An 18347-nucleotide genomic window follows, 5' to 3' on the forward strand; every position below is an offset into this window, starting at 1 on the left:
AGACAACATATTTAATAGCATTAAAATTCAGTAAATCCATAAGTATTAATTTAATTTGGGATATGGGTTTCTCACCTAGGTCAGAAATTCTAAAAGAAACAAAAGTGATGATATGCCTAAGTAAAACCATAAACTGTGTTCCTAATTTTAAACTTATATGCCAATTTAGATACCTGATATAGCTTGAAAATATCAATAATGAAAACTTATCTGGAAGAATAAGCTGGCAGAAATACCAAAGGCCACTATTTTTGAAAAGATAATATATCTTACGAGATTTTAAAAGTGAATAAAAAGTTGAATTATCATAACAGACAGTAATGTGTTAAAGAAGGAAGGCTGACAAATAGCCTGGAAGATCTGAAAAAGCATTCCAGCTCTCGTAAGAAACTTAAAAAAAAATTTTTTTTAATGTTTATTTCTGAGAGAGAGAGAGAGAGACACAGAGCATGAGTGGGGGAGGGGTAGAGAGAGAGGGAGACACAGAAATCAGAAGCAGGCTCCAGGCTCTGAGCTGTCAGCACAGAGCCCGACGAGGGGGATCATGACCTGAGCCAAAGTCGGTTGGGTCGCTCAACCGACTGAGCCACCCAGGTGCCCCTCGTAAGAAACTTTTATGACAAGATTAAGCAACCAAAACAATGAAGATCTTGATCAACCAGTTTAAAAACGTATTACAAAGCGACATTTTTTTCATTCAGTGACAGGTTTTATAAAAACAACTAAATGTAACTAAATTTGAAAGATCTTTCTCACTGCTATGCAGAAAATGACGTAAAGGTAAAAGTGAAAGTGCGGCAACATGAGAGGAGGTGAGATGGTGAGAGATAGTGACTTGGCTTAATGAGGTGGCAGTGAAGATGGAGGAGTGAACAGTTTTATGGATTTTGGTGGTAAAATCAGTAGGATATGGGGTCTGATTAGATGCCAAGGATGAGAGCATTGTCAAAGATGCCTCCCACATGTCTAGATTTGTCTGAAGAGAAAGAAGGGTCATTACTAACAAGATGGAAAAAATAAGGCAGAAACAGATTTGATGGGAAAAAGTTTAGGGCTGAAAACTAATGAAGGAATAGGAAACGGAAAGATCAATGGAATAAAGTCCAAAAAAACAGTACAACATAATAGGATTCAGCAGGCAATACAAATGGTATTTCAAACAAGGGAGATGGAGGCATAAATTATTCAGTAATTCTTGTTGCTACCAAATTGGGGGACAGAGAATTGGAACCCTACCTCACAACTGACATCACAATGGATTCCAAATGAATTAGAGATTTAAATCTATTTTTTTAAATTTATTTATTTTTGAAAGACAGAGTGTGAATGGGGTAGGGGCAGAGAGAGACAGACAGAATCTGAAGCAGGCTCCAGGCTCTGAGCTGTCAGCACAGAGCCTGATGTGGGGCTCAAAGAACCGTGATATCATGACCTGAGCTGAAGTCGGACACTAAACTGACGGAGCCACCCAAGCGCCCCTTTATTTTTGAGAGAGGGAGAGAGAGAATGCGAGCGGGGGAGGGCTACAGTGAAAGGGAGACACAGGATCCAAAGCAGGCTCTGTGCTAACAGCAGATAGCCTGATGACACGGGGCTCGAACTCATGAACCTTGAGATCATGACCTGAGCCAAAGTCAGACGCTTAACCAACTGAGCCACCCAGGTGCCCAAAGATTTAAATCTAAAAACACAACTGTAAAAGCAGAGAAAAATGTGGTAATTTCCAATTTTATTTAAATTTCTGTATTATAAAGTGGGGAAAGTGGCTTAAAGTACGCCAGCACTGCAAAAAACCATAAAGGAAAAAATACCAAAATTACTACATAAGTTTAAAGCTTCAGAATTGCCAGAGGGGAGGGAGGTGGAAATTAAATGGTAAAAAAAAAAAAAAAAAAAAACTAGGAGAAATGTTTCCCATGCATTTAAGAGTTGTAATAACTAACATAATTCACAAATGAAATACAAATGGCCAAAAAATATCCTAGGGCATTCAACCTCAATAATTAATAGAAAATACCAGAATAATTTCTCTGAAAGGATGGAGAGCGGGCATGCATCTGTTTTTGGGTACACTCACAATCTAATGTGTAGGAAACTACAGCTCACCAACACTAATGATGACAGATGTAAGATACTAAAATTTTTTGAAAGGCCATTTGGCAATATGTATCAAAAGGCCTCCAAACAGGGCATATAGTTTGACTCATCAAACCTACACTTAACTTAATAATTTGTTTAAGGAACATACTTTTTGGGGATGAGCACTGGGTCTCATATGTAAAAGATAAATCACTGGGTTCTACTCCTGAAGCCAAAACTACACTGTATGTCAACCAACTTGAATTTAAATTATAAATAAATAAATAAATAAATAAATAAATAAATAAACAAACAAACTAGAAAAAAAAGAATCTATTGTAAGGGAAGGATTGTAGAACCCTATCATTGCAACGTGTGTGACAGTAAAAATTGGAACCACAGACTAATTAAATAAAGCCATTAAAGGTGATGATGTAGTGAATCTATATTTTTGACTTGAAAAGATGCTTATATATACTGTTAGTGAAAAAAGCAGCTATGGTATGATTCCACTTTAACATTATTTATACCTATAAACAAATATACGCTCCTCTAGATTAAGAAGAATCTAAAAAAATACCACTGTTATCTCTGCAATGGTATGACTATGGGTAAATTTCGTTTTATTATTCATCTTTTTCCCAATACCTAATTTCTTTACAACACACAGAACATGTTTGTATAAAAATATTCAGAATATACAAAATACAACAACAAATCAGTAAGAAAATTAAAACAATACAACAGAAAAGTGGGCAAAGGATATGAATAGGCAATTGACACAATAGCCAAAGAAAAAAAAATCAAAAGATGCTCAACTTCATTAATAACTAAAGAAATGCAAATCAAAGAGAGATAGAACATCACTCCATACAGCAAAAATTAGCATATCTAATTGCTTCAAATGCTTGTGAGGTTTACGTAGAAACAAGTATGCACATATATTGTTAGTAAAAATAAAGATTTATACAGGTTTTTGAGGGGCGCCTGGGTGGCGCAGTCGGTTAAGCGTCCGACTTCAGCCAGGTCACGATCTCGCGGTCCGTGAGTTCGAGCCCCGCGTCGGGCTCTGGGCTGATGGCTCAGAGCCTGGAGCCTGTTTCCGATTCTGTGTCTCCCTCTCTCTCTGTCCCTCCCCCGTTCATGCTCTGTCTCTCTCTGTCCCAAAAATAAATAAACGTTGAAAAAAAAAAAAAAAAAAAAAGAATGTTCACTACCCTATTGTTTATTAATAGCAAAAAATTGGCAACAACAGAGAACTAATTATGTAATATAAGGCAAAGAATTCTAGGCAGCTGTTAAGAAGAATGAGCTACATCTCCCAAGTAACAACTTAAGCAGAATCTAAGAATCTGTCACATTCATATTTTTTATCTTTATTTTTTCATATTTTTTACCTTTAAAATTGAAAAGCAACTCCAGCCACAACTGAATGGACAACCAAGAGGATTTTATGAAGTTAGCTGTGGACTTTTCAAATGACCTCTTAACTTTGGCAACACCCCCTCGGCACCAGTCGGAGATAATGGCACAGCGTGAATGGGAAAAGGGAAAACCCTCACCACCTTTCCAGTCTTGTTTCTGAGCTCACATATGATCACTCACAGTGAAGGTACATTCTCAATGGTGTGACACTTCAGACATGTGACACCAAAAAAAGTTTTCTCTTTAGCTGCAGTAACATTCGTCACCACAATAGCAGATCTCCTAGAAACTCTAAGAAAGGACACTAGAGAAGCCATATTACCACTTCTCAGGTAATCCAGATCTACAGCAACACCTTTTAACGTTATTGACCATGACCACAGTAAAACATGTATTTTACAGTGACACCCAATATAAACACCTACACACTTAAATAAAAAAAAATTTCACAGAATGACAAACTTAGTACATGTCATGTGCTCTGATTTCTTTTCCTCTTCAATTTCTTTTTATTTACAATGCTGGTCATGATCCACTAAAATTGATTTTAGAATCTACTTATGGATTTCAACCCAATCTGAAAATATACTGACCCACAAAAGCAGGCATATAATCTCTCACCATTCTATCTCCTAATACCACAGCCGCCACCACCATGACCACCAAATTCACCTGCTATCTTACTTTCATTCAGGCCATGCTACCCACTTGAAATACCTTCCTTATTCCTCCCCCCCATATAAATCCTGATAATTCTTCCATTCCCATCTAAAATCCCAACTCAATCATAGTCGTTTCCAGGCAGACTCTCTTGAAATGTTCTATAACTCTAAACTCTTACAGCAATAATCATCCAATCAATATATCAATTAATCATACATGACATCTATTTTGATAGAATTATTATTCAAATTTTATATTTGAAATCCTTGTTCAAAACCTTACTGAGACTAAAGCCTTACTCTTACACTGATTTACCACCATTATTGTATCTTAATAATGCCTCACATACAAGCGGTGCACGGATTTCATTTCCTTGTAAGAGTCTCTCAGCTTATCTGTTCCTTCTAAGAGTTCAGAAGAAAATGACACCCAGGGTAAGCTACAAGACTATTTTACTTTGCAGAGACCTAAAGTCAAAGTGAGAAAGCTATTCTATAAAATACCTTAGCGCTTCAATTCAGTAACTGCTGAATAAACAATGTCCAATGAAAGAACAATTAAATTCAAAGCCCTCAAAATTCCTAGAGATTTTCCCTAAGAAAAGGGCTTACCTGTATGGTGAGGCCTGGAGCCATGATGTTCAAATCTTTCTGCAGAGCTTGCTTCAGATTTTCATCTATTTGATCTGTTTTTGAGGCCAAGAACAACAATTCTCATGATACTCAAAAAATAATTTTTCCATTGTATTAACACTGAAAAAAATCCAATCACTATTAGACCTAAAGTTTCCATGGTACTGTTCTTTTGTAAAGCTTAAACCACTGCACATATATATGAAAACAAAACTACCTACATGTTATAAATGTATAAATTATTACATATATTTAAAACTTATTTAATTTTCCTTTTGTATAGGAGAAAATGTGAAGAACTGTCAAAGAAATTAAGGAAGAAAGATGATAAACAGGTTATTTATCAGAAGAAAAATGATAAACAGGTTGTTTATCCAATAAATGGAGACTCTAAGTCTCTAATATCTTAATTCAGTGTTGTTACTTAATATGTGTCCTGATTATCATAAAAACCAAATTCCTATCCTCAATCCTTAACCCGAATCTCCAAACAACTAAATTTCATTTCCATGGACCTCTGCCCATTATTTTGGATTTAAAAAGGGTGCCTGGGTGGCTCAGCAGGTTAAGTCTCTGACTTCAGCTCAGGTCATGATCTTGCGGTTTGTGGGTTTGAACCCCGTGTCAGGCTTTGTGCTGGCAGCTCAGAGCCTGGAGCCTGCTTCAGATTCTGTGTCTCTTGCTCTCTCTCTGTCCCTCCCCTGCTCATGCTCTGTCTTGCCCCGTGTCTCAACAATAAATAAATAAATGTCTAAAAAAAAATTTTTTTAAATAAAAAGGGAGGGGGGAGAGTTCACGGGAAGGTCTTTGAAGTATACAAGAATGGACAATAAAGCTATCACTTCACTTGGCTTTTTAACTTATAAATTTTTTACCTCAATAGTACTCTCACCATTATTAAAATGACCAGTGATGTGACAAATCAGGACAGTTGTCTCATACATCTAGGAGTTGTGAATCATCAATGAGGGATCAATTGGTAGATCTCTAAAATGATTAACCATCCCTATGCCTGCCTGTAAGAAATTCACTAAGAATTCCAGGAGGGAGAAGTGAGCAACCAACAGCAACAACCCAATCACGGGTCACAGCTTTCACTATCACAAATGAAAAGTAACTTGTGCAGAAAAGAGTTAACATAGCAGTCCTGAAGCTGTGATCCTTAGAAAGGCTTGTCTGTAAGTTGGCCTTTGGCTGTCACCTGGGAACTTGAATATGGAAAGGATTTCCACTATTCCAGGAACTGGTAAGAATGACTCACTGTGCCTAAACTGTTCATACAACCAATGTGGTTTACGCTGAACATGTGCCTTCCTTCTGGAAGTCTGGAATTTTGTTATGTACTAGGCAGAGGATGCCTATATGTTAGCTTCCAATAAAAATTCTGGGCAGTAAGTATCTAATGAGCTTCCCTAGCAGACAACATTTCATATGTGTTGTCACCGTTTAATACCAAAGTGTATCCTTGCATGACTCCACTGGGAGAAGATTCTTGGAAGCTTGTGCCTGGCTTCCTCTGGATTTTACTTTGTATATTTTTTGCTATAATACATCTTAGGTGAGAGTAGAACATCTATTGAGTCCGGTCAGTCTTCCTAGCAAATCATCAAACATGGGGGTGGGTCTTGGGAAACACCAAGAAACAGACTTCTACTAAATTTTCCCAAATTATCTATTAAAATAACAATAAAGCTAATTTTCACTAAATTATCATAGTAAAAAAACAGAATATAGTCTATAAATAATGATCCTTTTCTAATCTCTATCAAGTTATACATACTGCATTTCAGAAAATGGTTCTCATTCTTAAAATATCTTTTGAGTAACTATTTGCTTAATTTAATGATAAGAAATTTTAAACTTCAGATAAAGAATATTTTAAAGACAAATGCTCTATTATAAATTCAGAAGAAATGCTGAAATAACATAATGTTTACTAATATTGTTATAGCGTCCACAGAGTTGACTAAGATTTCCAACTAATCATTCACATATTTAAAACAAATAAGACACTCACCAAACAATTCAATGTAAACTTCTTGAAGTGTATGGGCACTGCAAAACTGGTTCAGTTCATGGTGGATTTTATTGAAGATTAAGGTCTTGTCATAATCTGCAGTGTAGTTCCTCACGATATCAAACACTGAAGGAGAGGTACAATCCATTTTTACCCATGTACCTTCTAATTCAGCCAAGGTAAAAGTTATAATATACGCGAGAAAAAGTGACAACAGAATAGGAAAACATGAAATACAATTCACAAACATTGAGCATTTCTTGTGCTGAATTTTCCAGATATTACTACATTTGCAATTCTAATGGGCAAATTTTGAATTCCATACTAAGAAGAGTCTACATTATCTTGGAGGTAATAAGGAACTGTCAAAATTTTCAAACAAGGGCATGACACAATCACATTTGTACTGTGGCAGCAGTGTGAAGATGAACTGTGGGGCAGGGCAAGTATAAGGCAACTACTGCAAAGCAAAAGTTTAGCTAAGAGGTAAAGAGGGCCTGAATCAATTGAAGAACAGTGGAAATAAAAGAAGGAAGCAGCTGCAAACGACCATTTTGGAAAGGTGATTTTTTGTTTTTCCTCAGATTTTTATTTAAATTCTAGTTAGATAACATATAGTGTAAGGTAAGTTCCAGGAGTAGAATTTAGTGATTCATCACTTACATATAACACACAGTGCTCAAGTGCCTTCCTTAGTACCCATTCCCCATGTAGCCCATCTCCTCCCCAACGAAAAGGTAGTTTTTAAAGGCTGTAAAAAGATACCAGGCTCAAAGGAGAAGAAGCAAACGTTCACTGGGCCAGGCTTTATATCAGGGAATTTATGTATATTACCACTTAATTTCCACAAAAAACCCCTCCAAATTTTGCATAATAGGAAACAGAATTTCAAAAATGTGCCTAAGGGCACGTACTAGATAACACCAGATCCATGCTCTACCTATTAAAACATTGCTTTCTTCCTTCAGACCCAAAGACTAGTTCTACTGGCTTTCCCACGGAGGATATCAGGTATAACTGGATTCCAGATCACAACTGATAGGCCATCAATAAATACTTGCTGACTAACTCATTTGCTTGGTCATTACCAAATGAACTGTTGATCCAACAGTTTCCTTATCTCTGGTTAGAGAACCAGCAATAAATTCCCTTCTTCTATTTTTCCAATCATAATCCATTCCACTGATTTGTAACCAGAGAAAGTAGATGGAAAAAAAAGACAAGGAAAATAATAACTGAAAAATATAATCCAAATCCACTTGACAGTAATACAGCTTGCTCTCTACTCTGAAATTCTTTTGCTATTTGTGCCTGTACCAGTGCCATGAAATTTAGCATGACCTTGTATTCCAACATACATCAATCCATACATACATCTATGTATATATGTGTGCTGGTATCATGTCTTCTGAAGTACAATAAAAAAACCCTTAGGGAAAAGGCTCTAACTTCACCTTTTTAAGCTGTTTTTGTCAAACACAGTATCCTATACGTATCAACATACATGCAAATTTTAATAAAAAGGATCAAGATAAAATGGCAGATCTTTCAAATGAAAGCAGAGTCTCAAACAGACCCACATACACCTGTGTTCATAGAAGTATTATTCACAATAGCTACAATGTGGAAGCACTCCAAGTTTCCATCAATGGATAAGTGGACAAACAAAATGTGGTATATACACAAAGTATTATTCAGCCTTAGAAAAAAAGGAAATTGTGACACATGTTACAACATTGACGAACCTTGAGGACATTATGCTAAGTGAATAAGCCAGTCACAAAAAGACAAATACTATGGTTCCACTTATTATAAGGTACTTAAGAGTAGGCAAAATCATAGAGACAGAAAACAGAACAGTAGGTGCCAGGGGCTGGGGAGAGAGGGAAATAGGAGTTAATGTTTAATGGGTAGTTTCATTTTTGCAAGATGAAAAGAGGTAGATGGCGTTAATGGTTGCACAACAATGTGAATTTTTTTTTTAAGATTTTATTTTTAAGTAATCTCTACACCCACTGTGGGGCTTGAACTTATAACCCTTAGATCAAGAGTCACATGCTCTATGAACTGAGCCTGCCAGGCACCCCTGTGAATGTATTTAATACCACTGAACCGTACACTGAAAAATACTTGAGACTGTAAATTTTAAGTTATATGTATCTTACCACAATAAAAAAAAAAAAAAAAAATTGGGGGGAAAAAAAATCAAACGTAAAAAAAAAAAGCAAATCTTTCTCCATAACTTCTAAGTTTTTGATTTGAATAGTAACCACTCCATCTCTGTGGCTTTTCATCTTTTACCAAGGAAGTGTTTTCCCCATACTGAGAACTTTCAGATCACTTTACAAGTTATAGCAAATCTCAACTAGAAGTTTTCTATGGTTATAAATCAATGTGTTCTGATCTGTTACAGATTTTTAGCATGCAAGAAAATTCTCTCATCCTGACTGGATAAAATGCTACTTTCTAGAAACTCTAGAAATAATCAATGACCATCTTGCTCTTCGAAAACTCAGATGAGAGAAGAGTAACACATAAAGTTACAGAAAGTCAACTCTGTTTAGGACTTGTGACCTGTTTCTGCCACCATTTCCCAGAAATGGAAAAGATTCTCATTTTTTTATATATATCAGAAATGAATGAGGTCATAAAACTTTAAAACTACCCTTTTATTCCTTAAGGAATCTCTTCAGCTATAAATACTCTAATTGTAACTATAAAAACAACAGAATATATGGGTACCATACCTGCACAGGGGGCCAACATATTAACCACTTCTATTCGGTCAATATAGATCATGACCCCACCACTAAAAACAAAGAAATGGAAAAAGTGTGAGCTAAATAAAATTTATCATAATCCCAGATTCCCACATTGTCAAACATATCACACATGGTAGACATTTAGAAGGAAAATCTAAAGTCATACACTACTCATTAATTAAAATAACCACTACTCAATCACCACTCAAACATCCCTGTACACATTTAATCTGGCTCCTCTCATAACCAAGTCTCACCTCTGTAACTGAAGCAATCAAATCAGCTCACATGAAGACTAAATGTATAACGTAGGGCTACTTAGGCACTTTGCCCTTATTAACTGAAGCCAACAGCTAACGCAGTACACTTCTCAAACTTTTCCATCAAGGGACCAAGTAAAATGGTTCCCCAAGGTATATTAAGGCCAGCCACGGGCTGACATTTTTTTTTTTTTTTGGTCTCCTGCCTTATCTTAATAATTCATGAGGAGTTTTAATCTTTTTAAAATGTATTTACTCTAATATGAAAAAAGACTTTCTCCTCAAACCCTCAAGTAAAATTGACACTGCAGAAAGATAGGTCTTGTTAAGTAATGGCTTCCTGTACTTCCTGGCCTATTAGCACAGACCCTGAGGTACATGTGAATCTCAATTTAAGATTCATGAAGTTAGAGATTTTGAAACTAAACAACTAAGTCTTCCTAACAACTTACAAGGACATTTTCTTTCTGATATAAAAGGTAATACCTGCTCACAGAAAAAAATCTGAGAAAATAAGGGAAGCATGAAGATAAAATTTACCCCAAATCTCATCAGCTGCCAATTTTGAGTCCTCTCTAAAGGAAATCCATAAAAGAGAGTTACAGAGAGATCTAGGAAGAACCTGATATCAAATATATAAACTTAAAACAGAGGGAAATTCTCCCTTTTTACAAGCATTTCTGTCCGTCCAGAGATGGCCAAACCTCTTTTACAGGCTTGTAATACTGACAGTCATTTCAAATAGGGCATTTAAAAAAATACCTTGAATTTTACACTCTTTTTTTTGTTACACAATTCAATGTTCTGATTATACTCTAGAAATAATTTAGGCTTTGCTTGCTGTTCTGTCCCTAAAACTCTTTAGGGCAGAGACTTGCAAAGTAAGGTCCCCAGACCAGCAGCAGCAGTATCACCTGGAAACTTCTGCTAGAAATGCAAATTCTTGAGCCTCATTCCAGACCTCATGAACCAGAAACTCTAATTAGATAGCATTTAGTAGTACAGATGACAAGAAAGTGAGATGATTTCATTCGAACTATTTGTTATTGAGTACGTACTCTGAGTCAAGTGCTGGTTAGGCACTTTATATACACTAATCCTAATCCTCACAATAACCCTGCAAGATAGGTCTTATTACCCAACTTGTACAAACAAGAAAACTAAGCCTAACTAAATCCATAAAGGCATGTATGGGAACAAGGAGTATATGGGAACTCTCTGTCCTTTTGCTTAGCTATCAAACTATAAGTGCTCTAAAAAATAAAGTCTATTAAAAAAAAAGTCAACAAAGCACACAGGGCAGTGCTGATGTATGAAGTTAGGTCTGCCGGTTCCGAAACTACTTTTTCCAGTACCAAATGGCTTCTAAGATGGAAAGCTTGGAGACACAGCTTTACTCAAATAATGCTCAGAAAAGAAATCCTCCTGGGTTACCATCATGTCTATCTGAAAGATTAGTTTAAGTAATCACAGTTTGTGGACAGAAACTCCATCTGAATTAAAGAGAGGTTAGTAAGCAAGGGGAAAAGCTTACCTTGTTCCGCAAGGCACATTTTTAACTTCATCAGTTTGTAGTGTTGTCTGAGGAAAAAAAAAATATTTCATGAATACTCAGGACACATATTGTCAAAGAACTACTGGTCCCAGAAGAAAACCTACAGAGAACTGCTAAGAGGTAAGTACAGAAGAGCTCCATTACAATTTTAGTCCCCAAAGATTAGCTATCAGAGTAATTTCTTTTTGCATCCTAGTAGATATGAAAAATAAAACAAAATATTTTATAGCTAATGTCCTAATCAAGATGCATATGGACAACCCAGAGTGGGAAGGTTGATTGCGGGTGGGAGCTGGGGCCAAAAAAAAAAAAAAAAGGCACCCTTAGAAAGTTTCAATGTTGGGGCGCCTGGGTGGCTCAGTCGGTTAGGCGTACGGCTTCGGCTCAGGTCATGATCTCACAGTTCGTGAGTTCGAGCCCCGCGTCGGGCTCTGTGCTGACAGCTCAGAGCCTGGAGCCTGTTTCAGATTCTGTGTCTCCCTCTCTCTCTGCCCCTCCCCTGCTCATGCTCTGCCTCTCTCTGTCTCCAAAATAAATAAAAACGTTAAAAAAAAAAAAAAAAGAATTAAAAAAAAAAAAAAGAAAGTTTCAATGTTTAGTCTCTCAGAGTCCCTTATTTGCCTGGAGCTGGCCTAGGATTGCAAACTACATGGCTTACCTACAAGGATACTACCATTAGGACTTCTGCTCTGAACTTTAATTCCACTGCATATTCTGGACACACTGAACCTTATTTAAGAATACAGCAACATATTACTTTATGCAATACAAACAAAAAAGGAAGCATGATCTTTGTTTCTAAAAGCTCACAATCCCACATAAGACATAAAATCCTCATAAAGCAATTGATGACATGTACACAATAACAGATTATAAACTGAATTGCTAGGTAAGTGATAAAGAGTAGAATAATAGTTTGGAAAGCTCTCCGAGGTGAAGTATTTATAAGCCACGTCTAGAGGAAGAGAAATAAGAACACATCTTAGGTTCAATAGCTCCTCGTGCCAGGAGCTTCTTCAGTGCTGAGCATATAGACTGTACATTATGAAGAACACACAGGAAGACCTTGTGACGGTCACTGGCTTTTTGCTTTTTCTGCGCTTAAGTAACAAGTATTGGCAAATGACACTTTCTCCTGGCCCTGCCCATAGGGACCAACATTGTTGTCTTTCCAGTCCAAACCATCCATCTTTCTCTTGCCTGAGTGCGAAGGGAGGCAGTCCATCTAGGAAATGGGACCATAAGGCTACACTTGAGGAACATCTGGACTGCTATTCTGGAGCTTTATTTCTGGTGTGTTTGTTTCACTGTTGTTTGAAATGTTTAATAAAGCTTCAAAAATTTTAAAAAGGAGCTATCCTATCAAATACACACAACTGAGGACAAACCACATGTATAATGATAGGAAGCAAGCTGGCTTGCCTGGAGCAAAAGGGGCGATATAGAGGAGAGTGCAAATTCTGAGAAGAGAATGTGAAATTAGACAGTGGGTCCTAAATGTTCACTGGTGGGCTTGGGCTCTCCCTAGCTCATCTAACATATAGCCACCAAATGAACCTTTCAAAATATGTTTTTTCCTAATTTCTGTGCTTATATGTGATGCAGTCCTCATTATCCATCTTATCTGGAGGTAGAAAAACCAGCTGGGAAGCTAAAGTATTGATTTATTTAAGTTAATGTAGTAAAGGCCATGGAAATTGAAAGCTGTCAGTCCAGGAGACCTAACAGAGGAAGGATGTAATAACTGGTTGCATATAACATTCCAGGGGAGAAAAGAATAGAATACAACCCTAGGGTTGGGAGATTAGGGTGACGGTAAACATTAGTGACAGGTTCTAGGCACAGTGAGGGGAGGTGAAGAGAGGAGTTCAATTTATTTCCTTCAAAACATTAACCAAATTCAATTTCCATATTCCACGTCAACTCTTAATATACATCCCTATTTAAACCTAGAGGATAGGGGCACCTGGGTGGCTCAATCGGTTAAGTGTCCAACTTTGGCTCAGGTCATGATCTCACAGTTTATGAGTTCGAGCCCAGGGTCCGGCTCTGTGCTGACAGCTTGGAGCCTGGAGCCTGCTTCAGATTCTGTGTCTCCCTCTCTCTGCCCCTCCCAGACGTGTACGCATTCACATTAAAAAAATTTAACAAAAAACAAACCTAGAGGATATTCTCTAACCTTAAAGAACTAGGAAAGAGTTCAAACATTAAATCCTCAATATCCTATCTTCATGTCCTTTTATAGTTCTTTTAAATTATCTCCAAAATTATCATCTTCCCAGTATGAATATTTATTTTAAGTCTTTTTAGGGGCGCCTGGATGGCTCAGTCGGTTGGGCGACTGACTTCAGCTTAGGTCATGATCTCATGGTCTGTGGGTTCGGGCCCCATGTCGAGCTCTGTGCTGACAGCTCAGAGCCTGGAGCCTGCTTCAGACTCTTTGTCTCCCTCTCTCCCTTCTCCTCCCCTGCCTTATGTTCTATCAAAAATAAATAAACATAGAAAAAAAAATTTTAAGTCTTTAGTTATGTAATATACTTTAAAGGCTGAAAGTTTTTATATTTCCCTAAGCATAGCTTTTTTTCTTTTTATTTCATATACAGGATTTCACATTTCCCGAGATGCTACTTATACATTCCTTTCAACTGCCAAGTTCGTTAAGCCACTTGTTTATACAGGTTGTCTTCTCATGCGTTCCAAAAATTCCTAAAAGTAAATGTCTTGTTCTTATAAGAACAGTTTCTTAAAAGTTTTATTAATGCAATCCTTTCCTAGAATGTTATTGTGTCCCGTATGAAGAAAGAGCACTACTATTTAGTCACAATGGATCCAGCCTTTAATATTTTGTAGATGTATATTAGTTTACACTAAAATCTTTTTACAAATTTCATGTCTTAATAGTTTGACAATTTATTATTATATATGTATATATACATATACACTGCATATCTGCTGTATGCAGCTAACCTTTAAATTTGTTTTAATGTTTACTGTCTGTATCTCTTATATATCTCCACATCAGTATGACTCAAAATACTAAGCTCCAAGAAAGCAGAAACAGATTTGACTGACTTTGAACAAGATTTTTAAAAAGCTCCTTATCTCTAAGGGTCTGATGATGCCATTGATAACATCATTACTGACTGGGCTGTTGTTGAGGTCATGTAATTAAAACCCCTTCTTTCATGGAGGAATAACAATGGTTAAGTCATTTTTGCAAAGTCATGTAACCAATTAGTGCCAGAGCCAGAGCCATTACCTAAGTCTCCAGGTTTCTGGCCCCATGTTCACTACACCATACTGCTTCCTAAGAAATCAGCTCAATTTAACAACTTTCATAAGCAGAAAGGTCAGAAATACAAATGTGTTACAACCTCTGCCTTCAGGAAGTTTGGAGACTCTCTGGAAAGAAAATACACAAAGCAACTTTGAGACTACAAACAACATTACTAAAGGAAACATGACTAAGAGCCAAAATTTACCATACAGACTTTAGGAGCTATAGATTAGAAGAAGGATTTGCAGTGAGACTTTAAAAGGCTAGCAAGATTGAGATAGGAGAGCAGTAATGAAGGAGAGTTGGTGAGAGAAGAGGCGACAACATGAACCAAGGTAAGAATGAAAAAATAAACAAGGGAAAACAATATGGAAATAAGTCTGACTAGGAGAAGAACACTACATTTCACTTCAATGGACACAATTCTTGCCCAAAGCCATCTAAAAGGGAACTGGAAGGAAATCTGGAGGATTTAAGTATTCGTAATGAAACTCTCACTAGAAGGAAGCCTAGACTTAAATTACAAGATTAAAAACATTGAATTTTCCTGAGTTCTGGAAAAATTAACAGCAGATGCTACATAAACTTCTGAATCCAATGATGTATGATCACACTGAGGCTGCAAAAGTAGGCACAATCTAATCCTGTTTTTTCATCTTGTTATAACAAAAGATATTTACTAACTGTCTCCCAAAGCCAAGATACTGTTTTCAACGGACAGATGCTTATTTCAAATATTCTGGGATGCTGTCAAAATAAAACACTCAAAAAGGTTCCATATAAAATTGTGCTTAATGTCCCAGGCAGAAAAGTTGTGTGTAAAAATTCAGATCCTCCTGGTTAACAGTGGCCCAGGAACTGGTCTCTATGGAAACCAAACACCTTTCTAAACCAAGTAATCACTGGTTTGTACTTCTGTGTTTCAAAGTCCTATTTTACTTTGACATGAGAAACAAAAAACATGCTGCATACCACTATATAGATGGGGGAGGTGGGTCCTTCCAAGTTGCCTGGCTCATACTTCTAACACACTTCAAGAGAGTGAGGTGGTTCAAAACCAGAACTTGTGCTGTGACAGTTGTACTCTGAACTTTGTAACTCCTGCTTTTAAGTAAATACCACCATTTGCTTAAGCAATAAGGAAATCCACCTCCACCCATGAATGTGGTAACTATTCCTGTCACACTTGTCTACCCAGCGTGGGGGCTTCCCTAGGAATCACTCACCTGCACAGATCTGAACGTAGTAATGAAAGGCAACATGATATGATAGCCTGGTCCACTGGGGCTAGTTAGTAAAGCTCCTCCCCTGCAAAAAGATGTTTCAATTTGACAAGATTATAAAGACAGAAATCCTCTTTCCAAATCTAAAATGCTATAATAAATATTCACTCTTACTCATGCTATGGACCTACTAAAGCCTCACTAATATGAGTTGCTCATGAGGAACAATTACTGGTCTCTAAAATACCTGCCAAAGGTGAAAAAAGATCAAATTAAACTGCCAATGTTACACTTTGTTTCATAAGCTCAAACAAGGATACCTCTGGGTCTCTAGCACTGCTCTCGGTACAAAGGATCCTCCCTCATCTTTAAGCTTCTGAGAAATAATTGTGAAAAAAATTCTAATGGCTCTCAGTTGCTGTACTTTAACTGTACATAACATGAGCCCTATTAAAACATAATACATTTCATCACCAGGTTGAAAAAAGAACATAACACAAACTTTCAAATAAAGAGAAAATTTCTGAGGCTCAAGACTCTTTTTTTCTACCTACCTATATTAAAATACTGGAGGCATAAAGTCTGTGTTAAAAATAACAACAAAAACTTGGCATGGAAAAGATGAAGGGTGAAAGGATAAAATTATAAACAGATAGTATATAAGTGTGGGCTTGTTCACCAAATTCTGAAATGTGAGAAATATGAAAGTACATCTTGGAAATTCTAAAAAGGAGGCACTTGGCAGGCAGGTATAAAAAAGTCCTGTTTACATAGTGAATAGTAAATTCATAGAACCTGGCTTCTTATCTTGAAAACATTAATAAGTTTGCAAATAATTCATAACAAATAACTAAGAAAAAATGAACTGAAGTCTGTCTCTAATTCTTTGAGAGCCATACCTGGAAATGTTCCTTCCTTGGTTTTACCATTAGGAAGACAACACTGAACCAGATGGAAATATGAATTAATCTGTCATTTGTTATGCTAGATCTCCATCTGCTAAGACCTATCACTAAAATTGTATTTGAAACTAGCACTTCACAGGAAAGACCGTTTCTAAGATTTGATGGATCTGAAAGTAAAGTTGAAGTTCCTTCAAATACATTACTGCAATTTCTCCAAATTGTCCTCGGTCTACATCAAAAGGAACTGGTTGTAACTACATTGAAGAAAAAGCTATTCCATCTCAATTAGACAGCAACACATCCCACGCTACTCCTTTCCTCAATTTGAAAAGAAAGGGTAAGGTGGGAGGAGGATGGCCCATCAATGCTATATTTATGTCTCTCAAGTTCCAGAGATGTAACAACTGTCATGGTCATCATGGCCTCCTAAGCCAAAACCAGTCACTACGGGCTATCAGGGGAAAAAAATCGAAGAAACGACCACAAACAAGAGCAGAGTTTCTAAATGGCATCTGTGACTACAAACTAAAAGCCTGTACAGCTGTATGGAATATAAGAATGACGTATCTACCTCTTCAGTCACAGTGGAGCGACTACTGCCTTTCTTCCTTCTTCGTTTTTCCCACAAATAATTGAGTTTGCGGTCTATTAGGAATAAATGTAGAAAATCTGAACCTCTGCACAAAATGCAGAGATCAATAAAACTGTCCAATACTTAGAGGGTGCTTGACCCTCATCCTCCCCTAGGGCTGGGACGAAAATCACTTCCTAGGACTGGAGAGCTCCCCGATGCTGCAAGAGGGGACAACTTCGTAGACTCACTCTTAACGGGAGTCCCCTTTCAACCTACTCCGGAATCTGAACTGACTGCACACGCTGCTCACCTGTAGTACACGGCCAAGTGTCCTTCCTCGATCTTGTGGATGGAGGCGTAGAGAAGGACAACCACCAGACCCACCACTGCGGCCACCAGAACCCGGGCTTGAGTCATATTCATCCTTGTTCCTCCTAGATGGGGGAGGAAAGGATCCCCAGCCTCGTGAGTACCGACGCCACCCCCCCCCCACCCCCCAGTTTCCACCCTGTCTCCGGAGACCCGGCCTCCTTCCGCAGGGCTAGCCAGAGAGTTCTGTGCCCCTTTTCTCGCATACTTTCCTCCTCACACAGCCTACTTCTCCCTCGCCAACCCCTCCGCCCGAAAAGGGCCGCGGGCCGCCCCTACTCGGTGAGCGTCCTGACACCCCCAATCTCAACGGCCGCTGCACCCAACCCCAACCTTGGCGGAAGGCACTAACTGAGAAGGGGCCAGCCGCAGACTCCAGGGGGAGGCCGACCCTAAGGCCGCGCCTCACCGATCAGTGACGCATCGCCCCCGCCTGCACGTGCAGCCGCCTCCCGGGCCGCGCCAACCGCCGCCAACAGCCGGCCCCGCCCACTCGCCCGGCACTGCGGCTGCGCAGCCACGCACGCCGACGTAACTCTCCCCGCGCCACTAGGAGACGGGGAGCGGGCGGGACAAAATTCTCCCGGCCGCCCGCCTGCGGAGGTA

The 18347-nt window shown here is 38.0% G+C and overlaps 1 protein-coding gene across 9 annotated transcripts in view; it reads right to left on the minus strand.

Annotated features, from left to right (window-relative positions):
• The window catches only part of ERLIN1 (ER lipid raft associated 1), a 59205-nt gene extending 40910 nt beyond the window's left edge, over positions 1–18295 (minus strand). For 3 of the 9 annotated variants that reach the window (XR_015241782.1, XR_015241783.1, XM_086680625.1), the window contains exons 1-7: positions 18151–18295; positions 17683–17806; positions 15897–15978; positions 11373–11419; positions 9564–9625; positions 6817–6942; positions 4779–4852 (exon numbers count right to left, since the gene is read on the minus strand). Coding sequence is in view for 7 of the 9 variants with exons in the window: in XM_086680625.1 (XP_086536751.1) it covers positions 4779–4852; positions 6817–6942; positions 9564–9625; positions 11373–11419; positions 15897–15978; positions 17683–17795 (504 nt within the window). In the remaining 2 variants the exon portion in view is untranslated. Of the gene's footprint in view, positions 1–4778; positions 4853–6816; positions 6943–9563; positions 9626–11372; positions 11420–15896; positions 15979–17682; positions 17807–18067 lie in introns of all 9 variants that reach the window. The other 6 variants (XM_086680626.1, XM_025917947.2, XM_086680623.1 and 3 more) reach the window with 6 other exon arrangements.
• Positions 18296–18347: the final 52 nt, after the last annotated feature.

This window comes from Puma concolor, chromosome D2 (genome assembly GCF_028749965.1).
Source record: "Puma concolor isolate L17-30 chromosome D2, mPumCon1.1.hap2, whole genome shotgun sequence".
Taxonomy (NCBI): domain Eukaryota; kingdom Metazoa; phylum Chordata; class Mammalia; order Carnivora; family Felidae; genus Puma; species Puma concolor.